Source organism: Sus scrofa, chromosome 2 (genome assembly GCF_054392235.1).
Source record: "Sus scrofa isolate SSC_HxYL_T2T_F1_AM1 chromosome 2, Sscrofa_HxYL_maternal_Yorkshire_Landrace_v2.0, whole genome shotgun sequence".
NCBI lineage: Eukaryota > Metazoa > Chordata > Mammalia > Artiodactyla > Suidae > Sus > Sus scrofa.
Genome location: NC_139384.1, coordinates 32,883,471 through 32,911,250, shown reverse-complemented (window position 1 = coordinate 32,911,250; position 27,780 = coordinate 32,883,471). Strand labels below are relative to the sequence as shown.

Sequence of the window (27,780 nt, the reverse complement as noted above, 5' to 3'; positions counted from 1 at the left end):
AGATTATTAGAAAATAAATCAAATTCCTTTACCATTGGAAAGTCATAATATAAAATGACTAATATTAAGCAGTAAGACCACTAGAACATGATATAACTGCTATAAAAATGGTCCCAAAATAAATCAATTTAAGAGTTTAAAATAAACTTTCATAGAGAAAAAAATAAAGTAAAAATGTAAAACATCACCAAAATGGGGTATGGGCAAGGAAAGGAAAAAACCAAAGCATTCCAATTTTCTAGTTATTTACGAGGACAAAAGATGCTATTTCTTCTTTTTTCCTTTGTTAATAATATTTACTTTTATGATTATAATCAATGCAATAAAACATAAAATCAGAATAAGAGAATCAGTTTTTCTAAAAGAGTAGGCAACATCATTAGCATGTGAACTTAATATAACTGGATTCTATTAAAATTTATATAAACAGATTGAGAAATTAATAACAAAAAATTGCTTAATAAAAAAGTAAAAATTTGAGATGCTTATAAAAAAATTTACCGGAGGACAAAAAAAATTATATGTATATAAAACAATGCCACAGAATTCAATATAGCTGCGAAGATTGAATATTGTAAAATGTGTTAATTCTTATGAACGTAATTGATAGCCTAACTCAACTACAGTCAAAACCCCATCAGATGATTTTTGGGGTGTTGAAATGTAATTCCAAAATTCATCTATGAAAGTCAACAGGCAAGTATATTCAAGTTAAATCTGAAAACAAAATGTAATAACAATAGGCAACTCATATCAGCTATTAAAATACATTTAAAAAGCTATGGTAATTCTAAAAGTAATTAGATAGCTAAAAGCATGAGCTAATAAAATTTTAGTATATTATAAAGTTTGTATTCAATTCAGCAGAGAGAACAAAAAAGATTATTCATTAAATAGGGCTGAGATAATAATTTTAAGCCAACAAAATAAAGCAGAGAAAATAGCTTCACTCAAATTTTACACCTAAGGAAGTTTCACACAATTTAAAAAGTAAAAGGGAAAAACACAATTATACAAAAAACCTTGAGAAAAATCAGATGAATCTTTGTATGACCTACGGATAGTAAAAATACTATTGGAACATGAAAATCAAAGAACAAATTTTTTAAATATATTAATTTCTGTACATTGAAAAATCTCCCAGACACAATGGCAAATTTGAAAGTTGTTATAGTAAATCTGACAAAAGTTACACGTAGTAGGCTTTCAAAAAGAAAATTCATTTTCAGTGTGAAAAATACTTTCAACAGAAAAACAGCAAGGTATTTAACAGAAATTCACAGATTACTAATACATGGTGAAATAAAGCAAAACAAAATCACTTTTACAAGTAATTAAAGACATATAAACTAAAACATGGATATAACATTCTCTCCGGTCAACCTGCAAATGCATGTTTCAAAGTGACCACAGTTAGCACTGTTGATAGCTCCTGAAAATAGCAGGCAGGTGGGGACTTTAATTCACTACTTAGAGGAACATTAATTCCTGAAATATGCCTAGAAAGCAATCTGGCAATAGCTTTCAAAATTCTCAAGCATATTTATATAATTTGACCTAGGAATACTTCTAAGAATTTATTTGAGGAAAATAATTTAAAAATGTATATAGGTGTGTTCATTGCATCATGATTTATGACAGCAAAAAATTAAAAACAATCTAAAAAGGAAACAATAGAAAATTGGATGAATAAGTAATAACCTATCCATTTAATAGAAGATTATGATGCCAGTGAAAATAACGTTTTGTTAAAGAATGTTAAATTCGACGGGGAAAAAGGCACAGTAGTTTGTTAGGGGAATAATTCAGGTTGCAAAATTATATATGCCACATGATCTGCTATGATCACAATGGCAAACAAATATATAAACAACTGTGTATAAACCAATAGAAGTACAGCTACTAAAATTATAATAACTGGTTATTTATGGGTGATAGAATTTTCATCTGCTTTTTAGTGCTCTTTTTCTAATTTTAATACAATGACTGCATTGTTTCATAATTAGAAAACAGAACAAATGTTATTCAAATAATCAAAAATTCATAGTGATGACAATAGATTCATATGGTTTCACATGGTTTTGCAATTTTTCTAAATTTTGCGTAACAACAGTCGCTATCTTAGTCTGCTGGGGCTGCCAAAACAAATACCTAGACTGAGTGGCTCAAACAACAGAAATCTATTTCTCACAGTTCTGGAGGCTGGCAAGTCAAGATCAATGTGAGGTTTGATTTGGTTTCTAGGGAGAGCTTCTCCTGGCTTACTGACGGCTGCCTTCTTGTGTCCTCATAGGATGGGAGAAGAGAGAAACATTTCTCTTTTCCTCTTCTTATAAACCCACAATTTTTATCAGGTTAGAGCCCCACCCTTAGGTCGTCATTTATCTTAATTACCTCCTAAAAGCTCTGTTTCCAAATACAATCACGTTGGGAGTTAGGGCTTTAACATAAGAATGGGAGGGCATAATTCAGTTTATAGTGGTTATTATTTTTTTTCTGCTCCAAGGCAACCAATGTATGATAGCTGAGTTTCTATCTGGACTGGGAGCAGGGGGGAGCCGTCCCAGAAATATGTAGTTAGGTCTCTGGGAGAAACTCCTGTAGCTTGAAAAGCTAACTCCTATATTTCCCCCTACTTTATTCCTAAAATGTCACTAGTCTATAGACATTGTGACACATTGTGTTTCCTGTTTATCAGAAAGATGAATTTTATTTAATAAAAACACATACTAAATACAAAATATGAATTAAATCTAGAGCTATTTCACTTGGTTCTCACAAAGATCTATTTATACAAAACACTGCTAAGATACAAAAATAAAAATATAAAAATAAGATAAAAAATAAAATAATATTTTAAACATAAATTTGAAAAAAGGCATTTTTAGTACAAGTAATTTCTAAAATATCTAGTTAGCTTATCACCTTTATTGACATCCTTAATTCTCAGTTTTTCAAACACCCCTAAATTTACTCAAGTACCTTTTTTAAAGAGAGTAGTATAAATCAAATTTTTATAATTTTTGCAACACCAAAAGCTCTTAATAAAAGAACAGTGTTCTATGTATTCCTTTCCCACAGTCTCTTTTGTGTTTTCAGAGACCAGGTCCTCTCAGGGCAGGGCACATGGGCATCACAGAACCATTTCATATTCCCTGCGGACATAAGGTACTTGCCTCTACAAATCAAAGAAATCTGCTTCTCATTCTTTCACCTTGCACTCATGCATTCAGAACTGTGCTTAGCTGTGAGAGAACACACTGGTTTTGAGATTCTGTAGAATTAGAGAGATGGTGCAGGGATGGGAGGAGACAGATGCTTCAGGACCATAGAAGGAAGAACCTGGACAGTTATAAATCAGAGAAAGATGATGGCCCTGAAGAAAAAGCCACTAACCCCAGAAAGGGGGCCGCTTGGTGCACTGATGACAGATGAGCCTACCACAGTCGGTGATGAGAGTTGCTCCAGCCATGTTCAAAGACTGGATAGGGAGAATGCGGTTCAATCATCCAGAATAGCCACAGCAGTGAAAGAGGCTGAGGGAAAGCCAACATTTGATGGGATTCAACTACCATCTGGGGGTTTCATTACAGAAAGTAAAGTGAACGCACTTTGAAATGCACTCTGTTCCTCATTCTTCTGGTGAAAGTACCATCTATGGAAACTCTGAGCTACTTTGGAATAGGCATTGTTAGCCAGATTCCCCCAGTTAAAATGGAACCTTACTCTTCCTGTTGTTTTCTTGTTTCACACACACACACACACACACACACACACACACACACACACACACACATAGCCCACTCTCCTGAAGTAAAAAATTATGACCTGATGGCCTGAAAGGATACATTTCTAACTAATCACTAAAACTCTCATGCAGATCCCCCAAAACAAAAACAGAACAGAAAAGAAAGAGATTAGAAAGAACACTTTTAAAAATAAGTATTTTCTATGATTTTACTTGTTTTTTTTATTCATCACACAAATAATGCAAGATACACAAAAAACTCAGTTATTTCAGATTTCTAGTTATTTCTATATTTACCTTTGGTTTATTCAGAATTGTTCTTATATTTCATGGAATATTTCTAAGAGACTTAGATTCAAGTGTAATTTTATTTTATTTTTTAATAAAGCAAAAGAAGAAATAATATGCAGAAAACTTTCTAGACATTTCTAAGTATCTTTCTACATGCTGAGGCCACATTAATCTCCCCAAAACATTGATCTGACTATGCCACTACCTTAGGCAGAGGCAACTAGTGGCTCATACACTTTAGTCTGGGGTAGTGTAATGTACTGAGCTATGTCCTCCCCAAAACTCATAGGTTGAAAAGATACTAGGGCTCTCCTTCTCCACATGTGCACAGAGAATAGGCTAGGTGAGGGCACAAGTCAGTGTCATCTACCATCAGAAGCCAACACTGCTGGCAACCTGACCTCGGACTTCCAGGCCCCCAGAAACGGAGAAATCAGTTTCTGTTGTTTAAGCCACCCCATCTGTGGTATTGTTATGGCAGCCCAGGTAGTCGAATATAGACAGAATATGGCGCCCACCATACATGCTTTTGAACAGTCTCTCCAGTTGTATGTATCTCTTCCTATGCCTCAGTGCAAGCACCATCTACTTCTATGATTTATGAATTCCAACACCGATACCTCTGTGTGGTGCCCCTCCTCCTTGTTAGTGCTTTTTCTGCCTAAATATTGACTCTTACCCATTTCTCAAGTTCCATCTGAAGTCCTGATTGATTCTTCTGTGGAATTTTTCTCCTTCACCCTAGGTGGGAACAATGTTCCCCTCCTCTGAACTCGTATTGAACCTCCTACATGTCCTACTCATCTGACCTTTATACCATGTGCTGTTATACTTCTCTAAAAGGAATGTCAGCTTCCTTAGCAAATGCATTTTTTCTTACAAAGACATGCTGTGTTCATCTTAACGAAATATGGAACTCAAAGAAAAAAGTAAGAAAGAAATGCCACTTTTATTAGGTCACCAGTGATAAGACCATCCAATAAACACTTTCAAAAATATAATCCCTCCAATCATTTTTTTAGGCATGTGCATGAATGTATATAGACTCAAACTCTTTGTTTTATATCACGCTTCTTTCACTTAGTTTATCTTGAACATCTTCATTATCATTATTTTCTCTAAAGTTGATTTTAATTATTATTATATTCCATCCTATGCACTATAATGCATTTAAGCAAAATATTTCACTTGATCTTAGCCAAAAGGCCGAGAAGCGATTAAGCAAAATATTTATTTCTAATATATCTGGGTTATAAATAGCCCCATAATACCAAATGATCTTTGCATAAATTCATGAAATTATCCTTGGGATAGAAGTGCATTTTCTTATGATTTGCACAGCCACATTATCCTCTAAAAAGTTGTACTTCATTAATTGATTCATATGATTGTGGAATAATATGTATGGAACGCCTTTTATTTTTTTATAATGAATTTTATTTTTTCTATTATAGCTGGTTTGCAGCGTTCTGTCAATTTTCTACTGTACAGCAAGGTGACCCAGTCACACATATATGTATACATTCTTTTTTCTCACATCATCATGCTCCATCATAAGTGACTAGAAATAGTTCCCAGTGTTATACAGCAGGCTCTCTCATTGCTTATCCATTCCAAAGGCAATAGTTTGCATCTATTAACCCCAAATTCCCAGTCTATCCCTTTTATATGCTACATGAGAGCCACATAAATCAAAAAGCCATTCCTTCACCAGGTATATGTAATTTATGCTAAGGTTACTTTAAGTTTTTGCTATGCTGAGTCTGACAGGCTATCTTTAATCCTATCATCCTTGCTCTACTCTTCATCTATTTATTAATCATTTTACACTCTCATACTAACATAGCAATTCTAGGTGCAATAACATGCATTTTAAGACTTAGCATCTAAAATATTAACTGTGATTTTTGAAGAGTCAAGAAAGAAACATTTCAGCTTTGTTATAGAAACTCCTCCAGGATTTTCTCTCCTGAAAAGCTTTCACTCTATTTTCAAAAAATCACTTTCTTTTTTTCCCCCATATGCATGAAGTTCCTTTACTTGTACCCCTAATTTTGAGTTTATTTTCTGCATTTTATCTCTTCTTTCTCAAGTACGGCAAACTGGTAGTCAAGTTATGCAATGCAATTGCTTTCACAGTTCTTACTCCAAGTCCTTATCAAAGAGAAGTGGTCTCCCTCACACTTTGAGATCACCAACTTTCAGGAGCACAGCTCGGCAGAGGTGGCCCTGCTGCTCTACATGCCCATCAGCCTCCAAAAACCCCTCCAGGCTAGTCTGTTGCACCATCATACCCCACCAACATCTCATCTTTATGTGGCTTCCTCTTGTCCCAGAAAAAAAGTTATGAAAATACTTCACAAAATAATAAAACCAAACAACTACTATAAGATAACACTGCAACAAATAAGATGTTTAAAAATTCTACCAAAATCCAGAGTTCCCGTCATGGTGCAGTGGAAACGAATCTGACTAGGAACCACGGGGTTGTGGGTTTGATCCCTGGCCTCGCTCAGTGGGTTGAGTATCCAACATTGCCATGGGCTGTGGTGTAGGTCGCAGACTCAACTCTGGATCTGGCGTTGCTGTGGCTGTGGTGTAGGCCGGAAGTTGTAGGTCCAATTGGACCCCTAGCCTGGGAACCTCCACAGGCCGCAGGTGCAGCCCTAAAAAGACAAAAGACAAAAAAAAAATTCTACCCAAATCCATTTATTAGTTATTCATAGTTTTTATTTAAAGACTAAGACAAAATGCCCGGTTTTAGAATCATATTCTTGATATTGAAACCATAAATGAACTGCTACTCATCTTTTCTTAGTTAATATTTTAATTTTAGAAAGTGGAAAGTTTACTCTAGTTCCTGGATTCTGGGTAACAAGAATATGATAGGTTTTTTCTAATGAAAATCATTGTTTTACCATGGAGAACATTTCTAGTGAACGAATAATCACTCTCCTGTGAACTGGGTTTTAAAATAGGACAGGAAAACTATTTTAAATTATCTTCACGTTTGGTTTTTACTCTTTAGCTGCAATGGGTTTAACTGCCATTATTTTCACCTGGCCAAACATCATTTCTGATGTACACATGATGTCCAGTAGCCTTGGGCTCCATTCTTTCACACATATAAGCTCAGTAATCATCATATAAGTCCTGTGAGGAAAGTATTATTCCCATTTTACAGATAAGAAAATGAGGTGAGAGAGGTAAAATAATTTGCCTGACCTAACAATCTAGAAATGTCAGAGCTGGAGTTTGAACCCAGGCCTATGAAACAATGCCCTTTCACACTAGGTTTACCTCTGAAATGGTTTTGCCCCGGGCAAAGGTGCCATCTTCAGGTCTGCCTCCATTTAGATAAACCCATACTCGCTTTGCATTGGGTTGCTTATACAGGCTGCTCTTCTTGAGCGTTCTACATTTAGGAGCAATTGGAGAATTTCTCTTGGATTGCAATTCTTGGACTTCAGAAAGGTATGCCTGCTAAGAAAATCCCAGAGAATGTCATGGTTAGAGAATTATCTGTTTTGTGTGTGTACACGTGTGTGTGTCTAATATGATGAAAGACAGAAATATCTTATAATGTACATTATACTGAAAAAATTTAGGAAGTGTGTTAAATTCTCATTGCTTAAGTGAATCACCATAGGCAATAATAATCATTAGAGTAGTAATAAGTTGCTTATTTTGACAAAGATCTTAACTTTCATTCATAATATGGAGAAAGGAATAGAGATGTGTTTTTGGATTTGGGCATGGTCTTTCTCCTACTGAGTGATTTCTCTGCATCTAACAAACGACTTTTTGATTAGAATCACAACATCATTTTCTTTAACCAAGAAATGCTTAAGGGAATGTACATGACTGTTGTTTAAATCTTTACTCTCTGTCTTTTAAAATACAGCAGCCACCCTTATACTCTGCCAGATCCCTGCCAGGCAGCTTTTCATCCTACTTCAAGCATGTCCTAGTTCAATGCTTTGCATTCATTCCCTGGTCAGTGATTTATCCTTCTTAGCTTGGCAAGAAGTCATATTTCTAGCAATGTCAACTTCTTTTTTTCTAGTAACCTTGACTTGGGCACACGCCTAAGATTTAGACTGAACACATTTCACTATTTGAGAAATCCTACTAAATAAGAACACATCATTTTGATGAAAAACTTCACAACGCAGAAAGTTGTCCCAGGTCTCTATCCCCAATCCTCTCTCAACAGCTGACCTTTCTCTTCTGGACTTTTTTATGTCTGGCAATCCTGACTGATTAATCAATTGGACTGAAACTGCTTTTTGAATTCCTCACTTCTGAATGTCTCCATTGCAATTAGTATTTTGCTCCTTCCTCTTTCCATGTATTGAGACATACCCTTAGGAGTGATGAGCAATGAAGCCATAAGGCTCAACTTGACTACACTTATTATAATTACCTTTGTACATATCCACTGGGCCTTTTTCTCTTCTTTGCTAAGGTCATAATTTCTGGTCTCCATTCAAACAAAACAGACTTTCATATGAGCTGGCTGTCTCTTAGATAACTACTCTCCAAATGCCAACTGAATGCTTGGCATATGCTTATGTGGTCATAACTGACCAGATGCCGAGAATATATTAATAGCATAATTTAAAAATTCAATATTGTACTTTCAAAAGCTTATAAAAGAGGCTGAGGGTATAATGTCTGTAGTCCTAAAGATCATACCTCTGTATGCCTTATAAGGTCCATGAGTTTAATTTCCTCTTGCGTCTGCTCAGTCCAGCCTCCTTCCACTACCACTGGCTGCAAGGGGCTTTTGTTGGGAACCATGGTGGTTGGCTGACATGCTGCTACCCGTCGCCCTGGGGAAAGAAGTCTCTGGAAATGTTGTTTCTGATGATAGGCTTTCAGATTTCAAATAAATTGGTTTGGCTTTCTATGCATAAATCATTCCACTTGGGAGCAGAGGCTAAAATACTAAATATATCATAAAAGCAAAGATGCCTAAGGTAATAAGATCTAACAATGGCTCTTCATATGGGAGCTTGAGGCTTTAAATAGCCAGGATATGCATACTCACTGTACAGATGGAAAAGAAAGATAACATGCTGACTTCCACACTGGCCCCAGCCTCTCATCCACGATATGGTTCAGCGGTAATTTAGTCAAATAGAATCCATGACCTATATAGCCCATCATCTCTTCCAGTCATGGAACATATGTTTTGTTCTCTTCACTAATAATAAGCCTTTCCCCCACAATTAGCTTAGCAGCCTAGGGATTAAGTATTTCTAAAATAATATTAACCCAAGAGACAGGAGGCCCTTTTTTCTATCTAATAATACCCCGCGAGCACGATTAGTTTCTGACACCTCTGCTGTGTCCTTTGGGTTCTTAAGAAGCTGTGGTAAGAAAAAATATTTATTGGAATACTGTAGTCTAAAGAATCACAGATGTAAATTAATAAGTGTGGTGATTTGAATTTATGCATTCTTTCAGCTAGACCACTTTAAATCATCATAAAAAAGGTTTAAAAGTCACACATTAAATTGTTTTCTTTTCCTGGGTTGAAGAAATACTCAGCACTGAGTCTCATACGGATCTCTAAATTTCTTAAGTACAAATAATGCTTTCTTTTGTATGTTCCTTCTAGAAACTTATGCTGAATACCAGCTATGAGTTAGGCATTGTGCCGCATGATGCATATACCAACATGTTCAAGACCGAGCCCTTGTCTCAAAGGCTTACATTTTGGTGGGGAAGGCCAATGTCAAAGAAGTGATTATACCAAAAATTGATTGTAATTGTCTTGCACCATGGAATTACAGGGTGTGTAAAAGCATGTAATGGGAGTTATTGCTCTAGTCTTTGAGAAAGTAACACTTAATATAAATACTGAAATGAAGCTGAGTCCTAATTTTGTTGCCAGGGGACTCAACATGCAGATTTTCATACCATGACAATGAACAAAACCCTTGGAAAACAATTCAGTACTTTTAGAGGATAAAGCATTTGTGCTCTTATAGCTCAAGGTTGTGGAAATAGATCCAGCAATAAAAATAAGTGGCAGCAATGACTTTGCTAGGGAAATCAGAACTCTATGTACCTAATAAGCATTCATATGTAATTTATGGATGTGGAGAAAACATAATTGAATCAATCATCCGATGAGTTACAGTGACAATGCCATTAGGCAACGTGTTTTGGAGAAGACCACAGTGACACCAGAAAGAATGCATAACACAAATTTATGCTAAATATAGCTTCTAGCTGACTCTATTCATAAAGTGTAGACAATATTAATGTATGACACAAATTCTTATGGATAATATCACAATAAATATTTTATCTATAATGCATTTTGGCCACTAAAATTTTGCTGAACTAAAGACAGTTCTCTGATAGTTTATCATTTACACTGGTGAGAGAGAAGGATTTGAATATAAGAAAGAGCAAAAAACATTCATTATTCGTTTTTTGTCAACATGTTTCTAATGGTTTTAAGGAAATGAAAGCATTTACACTATAATTTTTATAAAGAGACATAATGTCATCCATCACAAAAGGTGTTGGTTTGGGGAAAGGTTTTTGTAAGGAACTATTATTTATGTAGGTAAGAATAACAAATAGAAACCAAACAAAAATGCATTGAATAAACTATTTTTTATTTTCTTATTGCATTTTCCATATATTCTATTATATTTCACATAAGATTGGGAACAGGGGATGATACTACCTAACTGTTAATGGGGAAAGTTAGAGAACATGCATGCTGTGCTGTTCTTTCAGACTATAAATCTCACCTGGACAGGTCTCATACCTCTCCTTTATTGGAGGGGCCCGTTCTATTTCAGCATGCTATGTGCCTGAAAGGGTAAGTCCACCTCATTTGGGGTCTCAGTTAGCAGATCCATTTAACACACTAAATAAAACATTCCAGTGTGGCCTTTATATGTAATAAAGGTGATACTTTGGCTCAATCTGCCAGCCCTCAGATTTGTTTATCAGTTTTTAAGACCCCAAGGGCGAAAAGGAGCTGCCTTCTCAGGAATCCTTATTCTAAGATTTATGAAGGAGTTATTTCATACTAAGCATGTGGTAAGTATTTGACATTTCTTACTTAATCGTAAAAAACCTACCTACCAAGTTATCACTAGTACTTGATTAATATTAGGAATGATCATGCTTACCAATGAAATGTAAAATCAGCTTAGCACCATACTTTGCACGCAGTATATGCTCAATAAACATTTGTTGCATTTACCAATAGCTATAATAATAAGATATAATCGATTTGGCCGCTATTCATACCTCCCAAACATCTTCTTTTGTCCAATACTCAAGAAGCTAACAATCCAACAGGGACCATAGGTAACTGAATTTAAACTTGTTCTTATTTATCCACACAATCCCAACAACTAGAAAAGACCATCCTCAGAGCGGATATTATATAAGTAAACACTGAATTTACATTTAATAGCAGAAAACAACAGTTTGGTAGTAGAGACAAGATTTATCTTAGTTCTAAATTCTAAGAGAAGCTACATTAATGGATTTGCTGATAAAGGACACCATCTAACCAAATAGACTGTTTTCAACAGTAATAGTGCTGATGATGCCAACTGAACTTTAAAATACCTTTTAATACTTCATTATAATAAAAGTTGAAGGCATAAAATCAGAATTCAGTAAAAGCAGCTCTTCCAGGTGCTATTTTTAATATTTTGCTTCCTATTGATTTAATTTGATAAAGAGAGCTTAGAAAATTCACTGGAGTGAATGGCTGAAATTCCATTTATTCTTTAATTCAAACACTTCACAACTATTCAGAGAACAAATAAGAAGGGGGTAGCATTTATAATGTACAATAGGAGAGACAGCTGCATGATCAGGTATTTATAATAAAATGACAAGGGCTTTTAGAGGGGAAGTTCAGCGTATGATAAACCACACAGTTCCTGACTTGGAATTTTAGGAAAGGCTTTTAGGAAGAAATAACAAGTAAGCTGAAAGGTGAATAATGAGAAGCAATCCAAGAGAACAGAAGAGAGAAAAATTTGAGGCAGAGGGAACTGAATTCAAAAGCTCAGAGTTAAGAAGGCACATGATAAGTCTGGAGGGCTGAAAAAATGTCCAGATGGGTGGAGTGAAGTGGTTAAAGGGAGGAAGAAGTTTCCAGAGAACCAGATCATGAAGGACAACATTAAGGAGTTTCACTTTTGCCCTAGAGATAATAAGAAGCTTTGAAAGGTTGTATGCCTGGAGTACCATAACACCTTTGCATTTTTGCACGATCGCTCCAGCTCCAGAATGTCTCCATTATGCAGAGAATGGAAACTACTATCAAGACTGGAGGCGGGGAGGCCAATTAGAAGCTGTTCCAATAACCCTGCAAATGGATAACAATAGCTTGAACTTGAACAATAACTGTGGGAATTAAGTTTAGAATTCTATTATTCAATGAAATAATAGATTCAAGGCAACAAGACTTAGTGATATTTGCTTAGAGATAGTGGGAGAGGGAGATATCAAGGATTACTCCTAGGTCCCTGAGATAGAACACCTGAGTGGAGTGTGGTAAAGTCTCAGAAGAAAGGAAGGAGGCATCAGTGTGATGTGATATGAAATGAAATGAAATGAAATGAAATGGTGATATGGTTATCATATGGGGATAGGATAACTTCAGTTTTGGACAGGTCCATGGGACAGTCAAGCAAAAACGTCTAGCAGTTAGAGTAGCAGAGGTTAGCAAGAGCATTAACAGATGCTTTTCACTTAGACCCAATAATTCTTTTGGTAAAAACTGAAAAATAGCCATTTCAACCCAGAGTGCTATCTAGTGCTTTTCAGATTAATTGTGTTGTTTATTGGAGTAAGATTCATGAGTTTCTGACACCAGACAGTGCAGATACTCAGGAGCTGAAATCCTGCTATGACAATTAGAAAGCCTGAAATACATTCCTTCCCAGACTAAAGTTCATAATAATTTCTCCCCAAAGAACCATTTGGTGTCTCAAGTGCTAGGAATAATGTAAGATCAGGAACTTAAGATTCTGTGACAAAGAGAATGGAAGAACAGGGCAAATATCATCAGTTGATCACTTTTGTCTCTGATTAGCATATTTTATGCTGCATAAGAAGAAGCCTTTCTGAGATAAAGACACTAATCTTTGAAGAATTTAGTAGTTCCTCAGATTATTTAACAAAACTTCTTCCCAAGCAACACCCACGAAATAACAGAAAGTCTTGTTTAATGATTAATTCCAAAGCCCATAAAATCTTGGTTTAAGAATTGTTTCAAAACCAATAGGGTAGTTATATGATCTACACTTTCTCCAGTTTTTTAAAATGTATATATAAATCATGTGATACATAATTTCAATGTAATATTTATAAATACAAAATCAGTACTTAAAAATATATTTTAGGTTTTAGGCTTGCTCAAATGATTTTGTAATACAGTATACAGTGTTTGGTTAAACATCTGCTATCTAAAGGTAGGAAAAAACTACCAGTAAACTGAGGTTACATTTAGAACTAAACATGGTGATACTTGATTTAGTTCATACAGACCTTTTAACTGTCTCATTTTGTGTTTCATGGTGTCTAGATCAGCCAAAATTTTGTCCTTTTTTTGCCAGTTCTGTTTTCCTATTTTTTCTGCTCTCTGCAAAGCTAGAATAATAAAAAATACATGATATTTTATCTTGCATTCTTTTTATCAACAGTAATTTATCATGCAAGCCAATAATTTATAAAGAACTTTCTGCTCCAAGAAATAGATTCAATTAGAAACAAGTAATTAAAAGGTAAGGGTCATTAAAAGAAACCTCATTTGAAAGATGACAGGGCTTAAGGCATTTCTTTATGGGATGGAGGGGGGAAAAGAAGAAGAACAGTGCTGTTTTATTATATAGATTTACCATATGCAATAGCCATATTTCATTTTCTACTTCCACAAACTATTTGGAGGTGATGAAAGCCAGGCTTGGAACCATTCATTTTTTAAACATCCACCTACAGCCTAAAGGGTGCAATTCTTAAAAATGAAAATGTGCAGACAGGTCGTCTTCAGTGTGAATTAAACTCATTTGTTATTTTCTAATGTATACCATTATTCTCAGTCTTATAGACCAAGGATCTCTTTATCAACTAAATTAGACATTTTTCCATGCAGAATACTCTATTCCAGTAAAATAAAAAAAAAAAAAACAGGCAATTGTGCAAATATAGGAGTATAGCTATCCTTGCATACATATTAAATGATGAACTGCCTGTTCTTTGCAGAAACGTGATGTTATGTTGATATTATACACATTTAATTCATTTTCTTAAGGTGATTTAAAACTTATTTCTTTCTCCCTTCATGTACTCGCTTGACAGAAAGCAAAAATAAAACACTTACCATTTGGAGATAGAAATGGTTCACCACAAGATACCCAGATGGCAATAGGATTTCTGAGGATGAGGGTGAGCAAAGATTTATCTATACCATCCAAGCTATCAGATGTCACAGACTTTGGAAATGATTTGTTTTTCATTTTCATTCTCGAGTTTACTGGGAAACAAATAACATATTTACCATTTTTCAATGAATAATGAACAAATTTGTTTATTGAATTCATGTGTTTATTAAAAATATTTAATTGTTCATTAATGACTTAATTTAAACAGGTAACACCAAAACCAGGTACGAATACATAAATTTGATCAGAAATTTCATATGCAACTAAAAAATTTAAACTAATCTGACCCTAGATATACATTTTAGTACCTTTCTTACACTTTATCTAGTTAAGAAAATATAAGAGGTGGCTTACCAAAGAATCTACTCTGAAAATGGATACAATAGATTATTTAAAAAAAAAAAAAAGGAAAGGGAGAAAGGAGTAAAGAAACAGACCAAAGCCAGAGATAAGGTGCTTCAGTGTCCTCATCATTTAAAGGATTAATAGGGTTTATCTCATTCTGCTATTGGGAAGATAAATACATAAAAATTAAAAGAATAGTCTTTGGTCTATTTAATTGGGCAAGTGTCCAAAAATACTAGATAATATTTTTATTATCATCATTGTGATCCAGGACATGAATACCACATTGTTTTTATTTGCTAGAGATAAAGCACTAATTGGGCTCTGAGCATCCAAGTGGCTAAAGCAAAGAGGAAAACACCATTTCAAGATTCACATGGCCCACAAGAGAGAGACAAATTCCTCAAGGTTCACCTTTCCTGGTCTTGAAAGTTAAGAGCAATTTATTTCAGGGTCTTCATAAAGGGGTTATCTGTGATATAGCAAACAGTATCCTACAATATAAATGAATATATATTGAGAATTTCCTATATGCTGGGTGTTTTACTAAGACCTCTACATACATTACCTTATATGATTCTAAAAATGATACTCTGAGGTAGGTTCATTCCTCTTTTGCACAGAAACTGACATTTGATCACATAGCCAGGTGGGGGTAGAGCCAGAATTAGAATCCAGGCATCTGCCTCCAGAGCCATGCCCTTAACCTCTGCTTTTATAATAACCATGATACTGAGTTTTTGATCAAAGCCTATTTTTTTTAAGTTCCTCAGTGCAACCTGATGACATAAGCCCAAGTCATGATTCAGTAAAGGGAACGGCCAGCTAATGTACCTGCCTGATTCAAGGATAAACTTTAGAATAGAAGGGGAAGGGGTAACAGTACCCTCTCAGTTAGACCTTCATGAATAACATTACTTCCAACCAGGTTTTAAATAAGAATTTGAAACAAGAGTGTCTGAAATTGTAAATCTTCCTGGAGGAGAACCTGAAGATCAGATATTCCAATAAAGACAGAACTATAAGCTTTAGTGATCAGCTAGGCTAGGCAGTAAATGTTCACACAATTATTTTTTAAAACTCATTAGAAAAACAAATAATATCATTAAAAATATTAGAAAAATATATATTAGTCTTTGCCCCTGGCACAGATTTCCTAAAATTCTTATAATTTCCTAAATGGTAAGAGCACTAGGAGTCTCTTTTGTTCTCATGTTTGGTCTTTGATTCTAGTCCCTGATAGAGAGTTCCTAAATATTTTAGAATTTCCTGGGCGCTAGGAGCGTCTTTTGTTCTAATGAAATGGCTGCTGGTGGGCTCCTAGATGGGGCCTGGTCACCAGAAAGTCCAAGCCAGGATTAAAAACTTTGAATTTTCAGCCCTACTTCCTATTCTCCAGAGAGGTGAGAGGGGCTTGAAATGGAGTTACGATTTGTCATGCCTACATGATGAAATCTCCATAAAAATCCCCAAGATGCAGGGTGCGGAGAGCTTCTGGTTTGGTGAACATGTGGAGGTGCTGGAGAGTGGAATGTTGAAGAGAGCACGGAAGCTTCATGCCCTTTCCTGCAGACCTTGCCCTACACATCTTTTTCACCTGGATTTTCATCTGTATCCTTTGTCATACCCTTTTATAATAAATGGGTAAAGAGTAAGTAAACTGTTTTCTCGAGGTCTGTGAGCTGCTCTAACTAATTAATCAAACTGGAGGAGGGAGTCCTGGGAACTTCCAACTTATGGCCAGTCAGTCAGATGTCACCCTGGACATCTGAACTGTGGTGAAGCGGGGAGCAGTGAGGTGAGACTAAGCCCTTAACCCGTGGGATCTGATATTATCTCCAGGCAGGTGGTGTCAGAATCAAGTCGTAGGACATCTAGCAAGTGCTACAGAATGGCTTGGTGTGGGGAAAAAAATCCCACATGCCTGGTGTCCAGAATGATATGAATGTGACAGTAGTATGAGAATAAAGGAGAGACACACATGAGGGTAGGTTTCTCCTGCTCGGTCCTACCAACATAGTCACAACTAATATTATTAAATTGGGAAGCATCAACCAGGCATTAATCTAAGTGATATATTCATATGCGTATATATACAAAGTCACATATACTCTTACGACTACACATTCATATTTATGAGGACCAAATGAGTATGCATTCATGTGACTCCTAGTGTCCTCACTTGACACACGAGGAAACTGAGAGGCACAGAGAATACCCAAGAGGCACAGAGAGTACCCAAGATCATTCAGCTAGCAAGAGACAGCTAAGAGCTGAACTCTGCTATTCTGGCTCCGAAACCCACATTCCTAACCTCTAAACCATGCCTCTCAACACAACAATGGAAACCTGAGCTAACTGCTGAATCACTGCTAGCAAGTCTCTTTTTCATTTAGTAAATCGTTGTTGGGGACACAGGCCCTGTCCTCAAGATGTACATCGTCTAATGAGATGCACAAAGGTGTAAACAGATAATTATAACACAATGTGCTAGGAGCTGCAGTAGGGGTGCACTTGCTGGAGCTTCTGAAAGATTATAGGAGCAGTGGAGATGGGCAGGGGATGGAGGTGTAGTGAGGGCACCTTTTCTTCTAGTAGTCGGAAGAGATTTGCATTGATCTAGTCCCACTTTCTTAAGTGGTCTCCAGTTGGCTTTGGTTCTGAATTTAAGAATAAAACCTGCTCGTGTTGCATAAAGGAGATAAGCTGTGAAACACTTTTATAAATTCTAGGCTTTTTATTTATTTTGGTGCTAAAACCAGATTTTTTACATTTTAAAAGTGCTTATTATTCTGCAAGTAAAAATGGTATGAGAATCTCTTATAAGAGTAGCTTCCTGTGATTTTTTTTTAATTCTCAAAGGGGTGACTGGATGAAAGACTCACATTAAACTTTCTTATGATCAAACATAGGTAGAATCAGCTAAATCCTGTGGAATATAACCAACCTTCTATATTTTTAACACGTGTCTCTTTTGTTCCATCAGGGGCTGTCTCTTTCTTTTTTTCCTCAGAATCTCTCTGAATAAAAGATTCATCCAAAGCCCATAAAACCAAATCACGCAAGGAAAGAATTGTGGTTCCATCTTTGGTATATACTTTGGAGGCTGCTCTGGCAAGACCAAGTTGCTGCGTGCATTCTGTAAGAAGCTAGAAAACACAGAAATTAAGGAACTGAAAGGAGGAGTTCCCTTGTGGCATGGTCAATTAAGGATCCTGTATTGTCAGTGCAGTAGCCTAGGTCACTGCTGTGGCGTGGGTTCGATCCCTGGCCCAGGACCTCCTAAATGTCACAGGCACAGCTAAATATATATATATATAGGAACTGAGAGGAAATAGTGGTAGAACGGAGAGTAATCATGAAGAGCTGTTATTTTAGAAATCTGAGAAAATCCTTTAATTGGAGAAAACAGAAAGCAATAACTACCAATTTGATCTTTGATCAGAGATGATTTTTTTATATTAGATTGTCCTATGTAATTTCACAAAATGAGTCCCATCCAGCTGTGAAAATTCTTAGCTCCCAAACTTTAACACAGTAGCTGATGTATGTTAATAGATTTTTGTCATCAGAGTATTTACTTCCTAAGAAACGTTAGCCTAGAAATCCACTTTCAATTTTGTTGCTTTATGATGTATAAAGTTATTGTAACACTTTAGGATGAACTGCTTTAAATGAGTACTTGACTTTCAAATGAAGAACTGACATATATTGTTACTTTCATTTTGCAGATAGGAAATCAGGCTGAAAAGTTAATATTTTTGTACAAGATCACAAAAGGCAGGGTCCCAGGGTGAATTCTGTTGTTGCTAACTTTTGTTCTTTGCTTAGTCCATGGAACAACAATATCTTAATAAAAAAAAAACTATTTGTACTCAACCAAAGGGGTGAGTGAACAATTAGGTGTGTGTAAGTATTTGCAAGGAAGTCTTGGAATTCTCTTGTGGCTCAGTAGGTTAAGGATTCAGCATTGCCATTGCAGTGACAGATTGCTGCTATGGCGCGAGTTCGATTTCAAGCCTGGGAACTTTCACATGCTGCAGGTTTGGCCAAAAAAAAAAAAAAAGAAAGTCTCCAGGGTAACTCCCTATCATATTTAACACTGCCTATAAAATATGTTGTTAAAGGTACAGTCAAGGCAATCACCAAGCAAGGAAGGGACTAAGCTGAGTTTGGGCCCCTGGGGTTCTCCTCCCTTCCGGTGACTGTGGGAAAAGCCTCTAAGACAGAAACCACATACTCCCCTCCTAGAACGATTCCTGCTTCTTCAATTTGAAAGTGAAATCATCCCCCCTATCGACAAAGAAGTGCTCAGACTCTCCAGATGATAAATGAAGTGGCATCTCTTAGAATTCTGAGATGACATACAACTTGAAGCTGGAAGGGGAAGGAAGGCAAAAAAGGCTTTCTGCCTGTCACAAGACTGAAGAAAATCTGGTAGCTCTGTCTTCCCCTGCTTTTATGTATATTTGCTCTGGAGTCAATCTGAAAACCATATTCTGGTTCCTCATTTTTCTAAGTCTGTACCCAAAGAAATACAATCAAAAAGAACATCTTTAAGAAAACAGAGATCCTGATCTCATCAGTTTAAATTGGTAAAATTGGCCGGGGATATTTGTCACTCAATCCCACTGCTTTTTTCCTTGTCAGAAGAATCACCATTATCATTACCTCTGAGGCTGCCAGAAGCATTTAAGTGATAGCCACTTACCATGGGGAATGTTCCAGCCACAATTAACTTCCCATTTCGATATCCATCTCCATTTTTGTATGCAATTATTTTCACTGCCTTCTGGTGTATAACTGCCATGCTGCTGTTTGATACAACTTGTGAGCAGGTCTTCATCCGTAAAGATAATAGACACTCTTCATAATAACTTAAAGTGTTTTCAGCCTCATCAGAAGATAAATCAGCCTGATTAAAAAAAAAATATATATATAGATAGATAGATAGATTTATGCAAACTTTTTTATTTTAGTTTTCTTATTTTGTTTTACTTTAGTCTCTTAATACGTGTATGTACATACATGTGGCATCTAAATTTGGAAATGCTTACTTCATATTGCTATGGTATTAGACACTGTAGTGGGAAGGGCATTGAGTCAGAACTCTTCAGTCCTCTTCCCAGCCTTGTCACCGAGTGTTGAGGTGACTTGGGGCCTCTGGCTTGTGTTTCTGGCCTTCTGTTTTCTACTTTGCTTTCCCCTGGATGGGAGATGGGGAAGAAGGATGCCAGTGCCAGAGAGAGCCTGGGGTTGAAGTAATGGACACCAGTACTAAAGATATTCTCTTAATCTTTCACTTCAGGATGATATCACCCTAGGATGGTAAATATTGACAAATGAGGAGGCGAATGAGGGCAGCTGAAACGCATGATAATGAGGGTGGTGAGCATCACCTTCCCCTTTTCATCCTTAGTCAGGATGCTGCCCTGAGGAAAACGCTGTGTCTGAGACTCTGTAACATCATGGATTTTTTTCTTTTTTTTCATTTTATGATTTTTATTTTTTCCATTAGAGTTGATTTAGTGTTCTGTGAATTTCTACTGTACAGCAAAGTGACCCAGTTTTTATTAATATATATAAATATATATATTCTTTTTCTTACATTATCCTCCATCATGTTCCATCAGCTCACCACCAACTCCTGGACACAACCCCACCATCACCAAAGCAGAGCCCAAATGCCTGCAGGCTTTCTCAGAGGACTGACTCCTTTTCTCCTTCAGAGGTATTGTTTTGGTTTATGTTTACTGTGACTGTGTCTAACTCCATCTCCTGCAATATCTATCAAGTTGAGGGGAGAGGGATCTGGGAACAAGATGGCAAGCCCTGAACAGCCCATGCCAGGAGGAAGGTTCCTACCCCTTAGGAAGTGCTCCTTTTTATACAGATGTGTAAGTTCTCTTTAGCTCTTCTCACTTCTAAACCTGAAGGAGAGGATTGTTTAAATGGTGCCCCCCCCCTTTTTTTTGCCACACTCACAGCATGTGGAAATTCTCAGGCCAGGGGTCTAATCCGTGCCGCAGCCAGATCTTTAACCCACTGAGCCATTAGGGAACTCCATAAATGGTGCCATTTTAAATTAACATTATGGGAAAGCAGCAGAGATTTTTTTTCTCCATGAGCTATAAATAGTATTAGACGTGAATGAGTGAAGTCAGGCATCCAACCTGAAGAATCATTAACAACAACACATCAAATTTGCTCTAAATGTTCTATACTAGTAAAAGGAGTTTCTCTGTGGATGTGGGCAAAACGCTGCTTCCTTGAGTAAAGATTTGCAGTTACTTCTTCATCTAAAAGCAACACAGGGAGCACTGCAAGGTGTCAGTAGATGATTAAAGCCGTAGAGTGTCCAATTAACTTCAGAGAGTGTATTGAACTATTAATAGGCAATGTATTTTAAATTACAAAGGGGAAAAGGAAATCAATGTAGGTGGAGTGGTAAAGGTGTGTCAGTGAAAGATGAACTGGATGAGGGGATATAAACTTGAGTGCAAGGCAGATAATGAATGCAGGAACGTTTCCAAACTGAAGCCACACATGTATTAGCAGAGTGCGGATCATTACATACCTTGGCCACACTGATGACCTTGAAAGGTCCCCGTGAGAAGGGCTTCTGGGTCTTGGAGCCTGAGGCACAGAGGAATGGCTGCCCTGGAAGCAACTGTTTCAGTCCCTTCTCTGCTCTCATGGATTGTCCACATGCCAAACAGAGCATTATTTTTCTCTTTCCATTGGGTGAGACATAGTAGTATCCCTAAAAACGGGGATAAAGATGATTTTATTTGGGTGGATTAAAATTATGATAGCACTTTTGTAGAATACTTTACTAGACAAATAAAGCACTTTTATAATCCCCCAATGCTAAATTTGAAACCTCAGCCTGAGTGCATTATTTTGCTCCTTAATAATTATATTTTAAAAAACATATTACTTCCAAACACTGCCGACCAAAAAAGCCTAGAGGTAATGACAATTCAACATCGACGAGTATAAATTGTATATGGAATCAGAACTTCTTGGAGGAATGGCCAGTTCCAGATTTCGGGCAAGAAATATACAAGAAAAGCAAGGATGGCTTGTGGTTCCCAGAAAGAGAAGAGGCCATACAAGAGTAAAGGTGTTATGTCAACAAAGACAGGTACCATCATGAAGGATGCTCTACAGGCTCAAACTGGGACTATTTGGGAGCAACATAAAATGATAATCAAAAAACTTCAAATATGTTCGAATATGTAAAATCCCATGGATCCAAAATGATTTTAAAAAATAACAACAAGGAAGTTCCCATGTGGAGAAGCGGAAACGAATCCAACTAATATCCATGAGGATGCAGGTTCGATCCCTGGCCTCACTCAGTAGGTCAGGAATCCGATGTTGTCATGTGCTGTGGTGTAGGTCACAGATGCGGCTGGGATCCTGCATTGCTGTGGCCATGGCATAGGCCAGTAGCTGTGGCTCCAATTCGATCCCTAGCCTGAGAACTTCCATATGCCGCTGGTGTGGCCCTAAAAAAGCAATAACAACAGCAACAATGACAATAAGCCAAAAACAAATAAAGGTAAAACCACAATTTGTGGGAGTCCATTGGAAGTAAATGGGTACAAATTCACAACTCTGAAATTGGACAATTTGAAAGTGTGGCAGGTCATTTTCGTCATGGCTCAGCGGAAATGAATCTGACTAGTATCCATGAGGATGCAGGTTTGATCCCTGGCCTTGCTCAGTGGGTTAAGGATCTGGCATTGCTATGAGCTGTGGTGTAAGTCACAGATGCAGCTTGGATCCTGTGTTGCTGTGGCTGTGGTGTATGCCAGAGGCTACTGCTTCCATTCAACCCTAGCCTGGGAACCTCCATGTGCCGCAGGTGCAGCCCTAAAAAGACGAAAGAAAAGAAGGAAAGAAGGAAGGAAGAAAGGGAAGAAAACAAAAGCTCAGAGAGGGATGTCTTTAATCCAAGAATACCTAAGGAGTGTGTGGCAGAGCTGAAATAGAAAACTGTGACTTTGGATTCCAAGTTTTTGGCCTTTTTGCCTTTGTCATATTGATTTAATGACTCCATTTTAATATTTAAATATACCTCAATTCAAAGCCAACATTTAGATAATACTTTTGAAGGTGTGATTCTTAAATTCCACTATGGATTTCTCTCTATATGAATATCTGATTTTCATTTTCCTACAAGTTACTAGGAGGTAGAAAATTAAAATATTTCCTCTTAGATGGAAATGGATGAATATCACATACAGAATAATTTGTACACAAAAACATGGGCTTCATGATGAATCATGTGCCAATGATATTCCTTACTACATTAAAGAAACCCACTGAAAGCATCCAAAAAACATATTTTCATTCAATACAACATCAGTCCCTATGACTATGGTGCTACTATTTTGATGGCTCCCAAATTGTTTTATTTTGGCAACAGTGCACATACATGATGTAAAACTGAATTTTTGGCTAATGCATTTATACTTAATACAGACTTTAAACTGCTGCTGTAAAGAAAAATGCAATACATTGGGGTGGCTCCCAGGGTTAAACTGTATCTACAGGATGCAAACAGAATTTAAGAGTGCAGCAAGTTAGCCGCTGGTTCTCTAAGAAGAGCAAGCAAGTGGTTTGATGAATTTTTTTCCTCTTTAAAATTTCCTTGATTTATTGAAATGACTAACTTGGCCTGCTCATTTGCCCTTATACAAATATGGTCTATGACATGGGGTTCATCTGATCAACAATGACCCTTACTATATACACAAAAAATAGTGTGACTGACTGTAAAAAAATTTTTCAGCTTTTTATCGATCTAAATTTAATTAATTTATAGATATTATTTATATTTTATTTATATTACTTATTTAAATGAGATAATCTAGGTGAAAATAACTAATATTGTATCAGTAATTATAATACAGGAGCTATCTAGCATATAATAGTTACTTCATATTCGTTTTCTTTTTCTAAGCTCTCTAAGCAAACAAGGCCTAGAGAAGTTCTCACCCTACATCCGCAGTGGATTTCAACGGGAGTCTGTGATCTCCCTACAATCTTATGTAAAAAGTGTACGTGTACATATGTGCATTTTGGGGGAAAGATATCCATAATTTTCATGAGACTCTCAAAGAGGTCTGCATCTCCACAAAGGTTAAGAACTCACTTCTGACTTAGAGCCTTTGTGCAGAGAGTAGATTTTTCTCAGGCCCAAGAAAGATAAACATTCTTTTAAAAATTTGCAAATCCCAGAATTGATATATCATTGTACTCTTCACATTAATCATATGCATTTCTATCAGACAAGTTATCATTTAATTAGGAAAGGAAAGTTATAATCTTTTAGAAAAAAAATATTGTTGAAAATTGGGGAGTTTTATTCTTATCTAACAGGTAAGGACTTTTCTATCATAACTATATCATACCTAAAATTAATAATAATAATAATAATAATACTCTCATATGATCACATATTCAGTTAGTATTCAAAGCTCCACAATTCTCTTACTCACAACTTATTTGAAACAGGATCAAAATAAAGTCAATACATTGTTTTTCGGGTAACATTGATTTTATTAAAGAATTTGTGCAAAGATGGAAGAGAGGATTATATCCTATACCACAAACCCATTTTAATTAAAATCTCTTTTAGATGCTGCTTTTCTCCTCCAGAAGTCTTCAGTTGCCAGCCACCTCTTCTCCAGTCAGCTGCCCCACCTCCTCCACCTCCTTGCTGACTCTAAATTCTTCCTCATTCATCTTTTTAATGTTTTTTTCACCGTTGTAGTATATATATCAGAACTTTATTCCTTTCTAAAGCTAACTAATACTCCATTGTCTGGATAGACCACATTTTGCTTATCTGTTCTTCAGCTGATGGACAATGGGTTGTTCTACTAGTTGGCTATTATGAATAATACTGTTATGAACATTTATGAACAAGTTTTGGTGTGCACACTGTAAATTCTATGTAAGAGTTAGTTATTATTATCACCTTCTGTGTCCTTGGGTAAGTCACTTAAGCACTCTGCACTTCGGTTTTTCATCTTTTAAAATACAGTTGATGCGGGTAATAAAAAGAATCTACCTCCCAGGACAGTTGTGAAGGTCAATACATTATAACTAGTTTATATGTCTCTTAAGTCTCTTTGAATCTTCATGTGCCTCATTTCTCTTTCTCTTTTTTGGTGATTATTTGCTGTGTATTTTCTTCACTTAGATTTTGGGGGGCAAGAACACTGTCTAAGTAGTACAGTGTATTTCTATCAAGGGGCAACTGCTGTGTCTCTTTTTATAATGTTAGTAGCATAGTCGAATCCAGAGATATCCAAAATGGTATGATGCATTGGACATCTCGTATTCACTAGAGCCAGGGAACAATGAGTGAAGAAGCAGCAGCAGTTTAGAGACGTTTGAGGAGTAAAGGGGGTCTTGTAATGTACACCATGAGATTTCAATTTTCTGTAGGCCAATGGTTATCAACAACAGTGAGGTGCCTTGATCCGCTGACCCACAAATATCTCATGTATCTGTAAAGTATAGTGCAAGTAATTCCTTACTGATGAAAAATCAAAGGACCAAAGTTGAGAAATTATTTCCTTTAAAATCAGAATGTATTCATACCTATACTTGGTACACTGTAATATAAAGCCACTTACAACCATGGGCATTTTAATATGTTTTCTGGAGAGGAGTGACAGCAAGTGTGGCAGGCACACCTGTGGGAGTGAAGTCTGTGTGATTATCCTCCTTCATGGGTATTCTGATGAGCCCATGATAAACCAAAGATGGTGCTGGCAATAGCGAGCCATTGAAACACTCTAAGCAGAGGGTAATATCAATATTCTTTTATTCTTTCCTAACCAGAATCACAGAGTCCAAGTGATTTCACCCAAAAGTCTTTGTTTAATCTGTGTGAACTTAAGATTTTCTAGAAAAATGTTTCTTGCTTTATTAAACTAACCCATTCTCTCCATCCACCCACCCCCACCTACCCCCACAGCCCATGTTTTGTCCTCAGTAGGAAGGAACCACTTACTGGTTGATCAATGTTTTCTTCTTTAATCACAGAGGATGTACAAATACCAGCATAATTTGCTGCTGTGATTTCCTTATCCAGTGCAGTGCTATGGAAGGCCATAAAAGCTTTCTTATTTTTCAGGTAATTCCACTTTTGATTAGAAGTCCCATTGTCATATGGTTTATATTTCTGAAAAAAAAAAAAGAGACAAAATATGGAGTCAAATAGGAGAGTTTATGATTTGGTTATAGCAGTCATTGTTTTCACTGCATAAACTTAGAAAATACAGAAAATTACTCCTAACTCTACTATATAGTGATAACTACTATTAATATTTAATATATAAAAATATTTTATATATGTTCATTCTTTAATTTATGGAAGTAGAATCACAGAATACATACACTCTGGTAACTGCATTAGTTTTTTCAAAGGATATATATATTTGATCTTAGAGTATTTTATTTTACCAATCTCTAGTAGTTAAATATGTAGATTATTTCTCAAATTTCCCTCACTATAAGCAAAAGAGCAATGAACAATCATATAAATACATCTTTGTGTAAATCCATGACTTTTTTAGAACCAACTCTTCAAGCAGAATTGCTAATAAAGGAAATGGATGATTTTTTAAAATTATGATGTATCATATAAAGCTTTAGAATATCAAATGCTTTCTAGAAATGTCATTCTAGTTTACACTTCCACCGGTATCATATGCAATGGCCTCTTTTCCCCACACTCTTGCCAAAACATAATCAATTTAACAAATAAAAAGTAGTACCTTGTTGATATTTTAATTTACATCTCACTGGTTATCAAGTTTTTTTAAAAAAAATATGAGTACACTCTATTTTATATGCATTAGAAATAGCATATTTATTCTGATTATAAAACTTGGTTCCAGCGTAAGTTTAAAAGTGAGTGATTTCAATTTTAGAGAATTGAAACCAGTAGATTGGTTCCAACTAAACACATCATGACACCTCAAGGAACTTTATAATGAATAATACTTACTTTACCAAGGAGAGATTGATAGTAAAGAGGAAAATAAATGAGTCCTAAGAATTGATTTAATAGGTCAGACAATAGAGCATCCCTCAGAGGTATGCAAAACAAAGACTATATTTCAAGGAACAGGGAGGGGGTCTAGTAACATTAACCTAACATGCCTCATTTTTATTATTTTACATGAACTTTAATATTTTCTCACGAACTGATTGCTTCAAGAAAAAAAAAATGAAACACCAAGTAAAGAAAAAACATCTTGGAAGGTAATATAAATTACCTTAGGATCAAACTCATTTCTTATAAAATGGGAAGCTTAGAGGAAAATATCCATATCTATAATTTAATGAAACTGATGAAGGTACTAAATTTGCATCTGCATGAGGTTTTATCTCTGTGGTCTGTGCCAAAGAGGCACCTGACAGGGAAAAAAATGTGATGTTATATATACTGTGTCTCCTAGAATAAAATTTTAGTCCATATTTATCAAGATAGAAGACTTAATTAAGCTTTGATAGTTGTCCAGATTGCTATATCTCAATTTTGGATTCAGGACCTACAAAACAAGTTGCCTCACTGCTATTAAAAAATAGAATAAAACAAATGTTATTTGGAGATAATATGTTCTGTTCAACAAAAATACGGCAAATATGGTACAGGATACAGAAAAGTAAATGCAGAGCAGGGACACTCCTAAACTTTCTTCCTAAATATACATATCCATCTAGGAGTGTCTTGGTAAGTGAGGATGACAGACAAACATGGAAAAAGAACAACTCCATAGGTCTTTACCTGAAATTCAAATGAAGTCAGACTTCTCTGGAGTCTCCAAAAATTGTTTGGTTGCTATCAACATTTGCAAAAGTATGTTGAAAGTGTATTTCAAATGAGTGTCTTAGTAGAGTTAACACTGATGAGATTTCTTTGAC

The 27,780-nt window shown here is 36.0% G+C and overlaps 1 protein-coding gene across 15 annotated transcripts in view; it reads right to left on the bottom strand.

The window, feature by feature from the left end:
• Positions 1-27,780, bottom strand: part of DCDC1 (doublecortin domain containing 1) — a 489,423-nt gene that overhangs the window by 87,592 nt on the left and 374,051 nt on the right. For 12 of the 15 annotated variants that reach the window (XR_014837084.1, XM_021085287.2, XM_021085290.2 and 9 more), the window contains 8 exons: positions 25,862-26,032; positions 21,401-21,586; positions 19,535-19,738; positions 17,771-17,972; positions 14,418-14,570; positions 13,586-13,687; positions 8,738-8,874; positions 7,340-7,522 (listed from right to left, as the gene is read on the bottom strand). Coding sequence is in view for 14 of the 15 variants with exons in the window: in XM_021085287.2 (XP_020940946.2) it covers positions 7,340-7,522; positions 8,738-8,874; positions 13,586-13,687; positions 14,418-14,570; positions 17,771-17,972; positions 19,535-19,738; positions 21,401-21,586; positions 25,862-26,032 (1,338 nt within the window). In the remaining variant the exon portion in view is untranslated. The remainder of the gene's footprint in view (positions 1-7,339; positions 7,523-8,737; positions 8,875-13,585; positions 13,688-14,417; positions 14,571-17,770; positions 17,973-19,534; positions 19,739-21,400; positions 21,587-25,861; positions 26,033-27,780) is intronic. The other 3 variants (XM_085011466.1, XM_085011464.1, XM_085011470.1) reach the window with 1 other exon arrangement.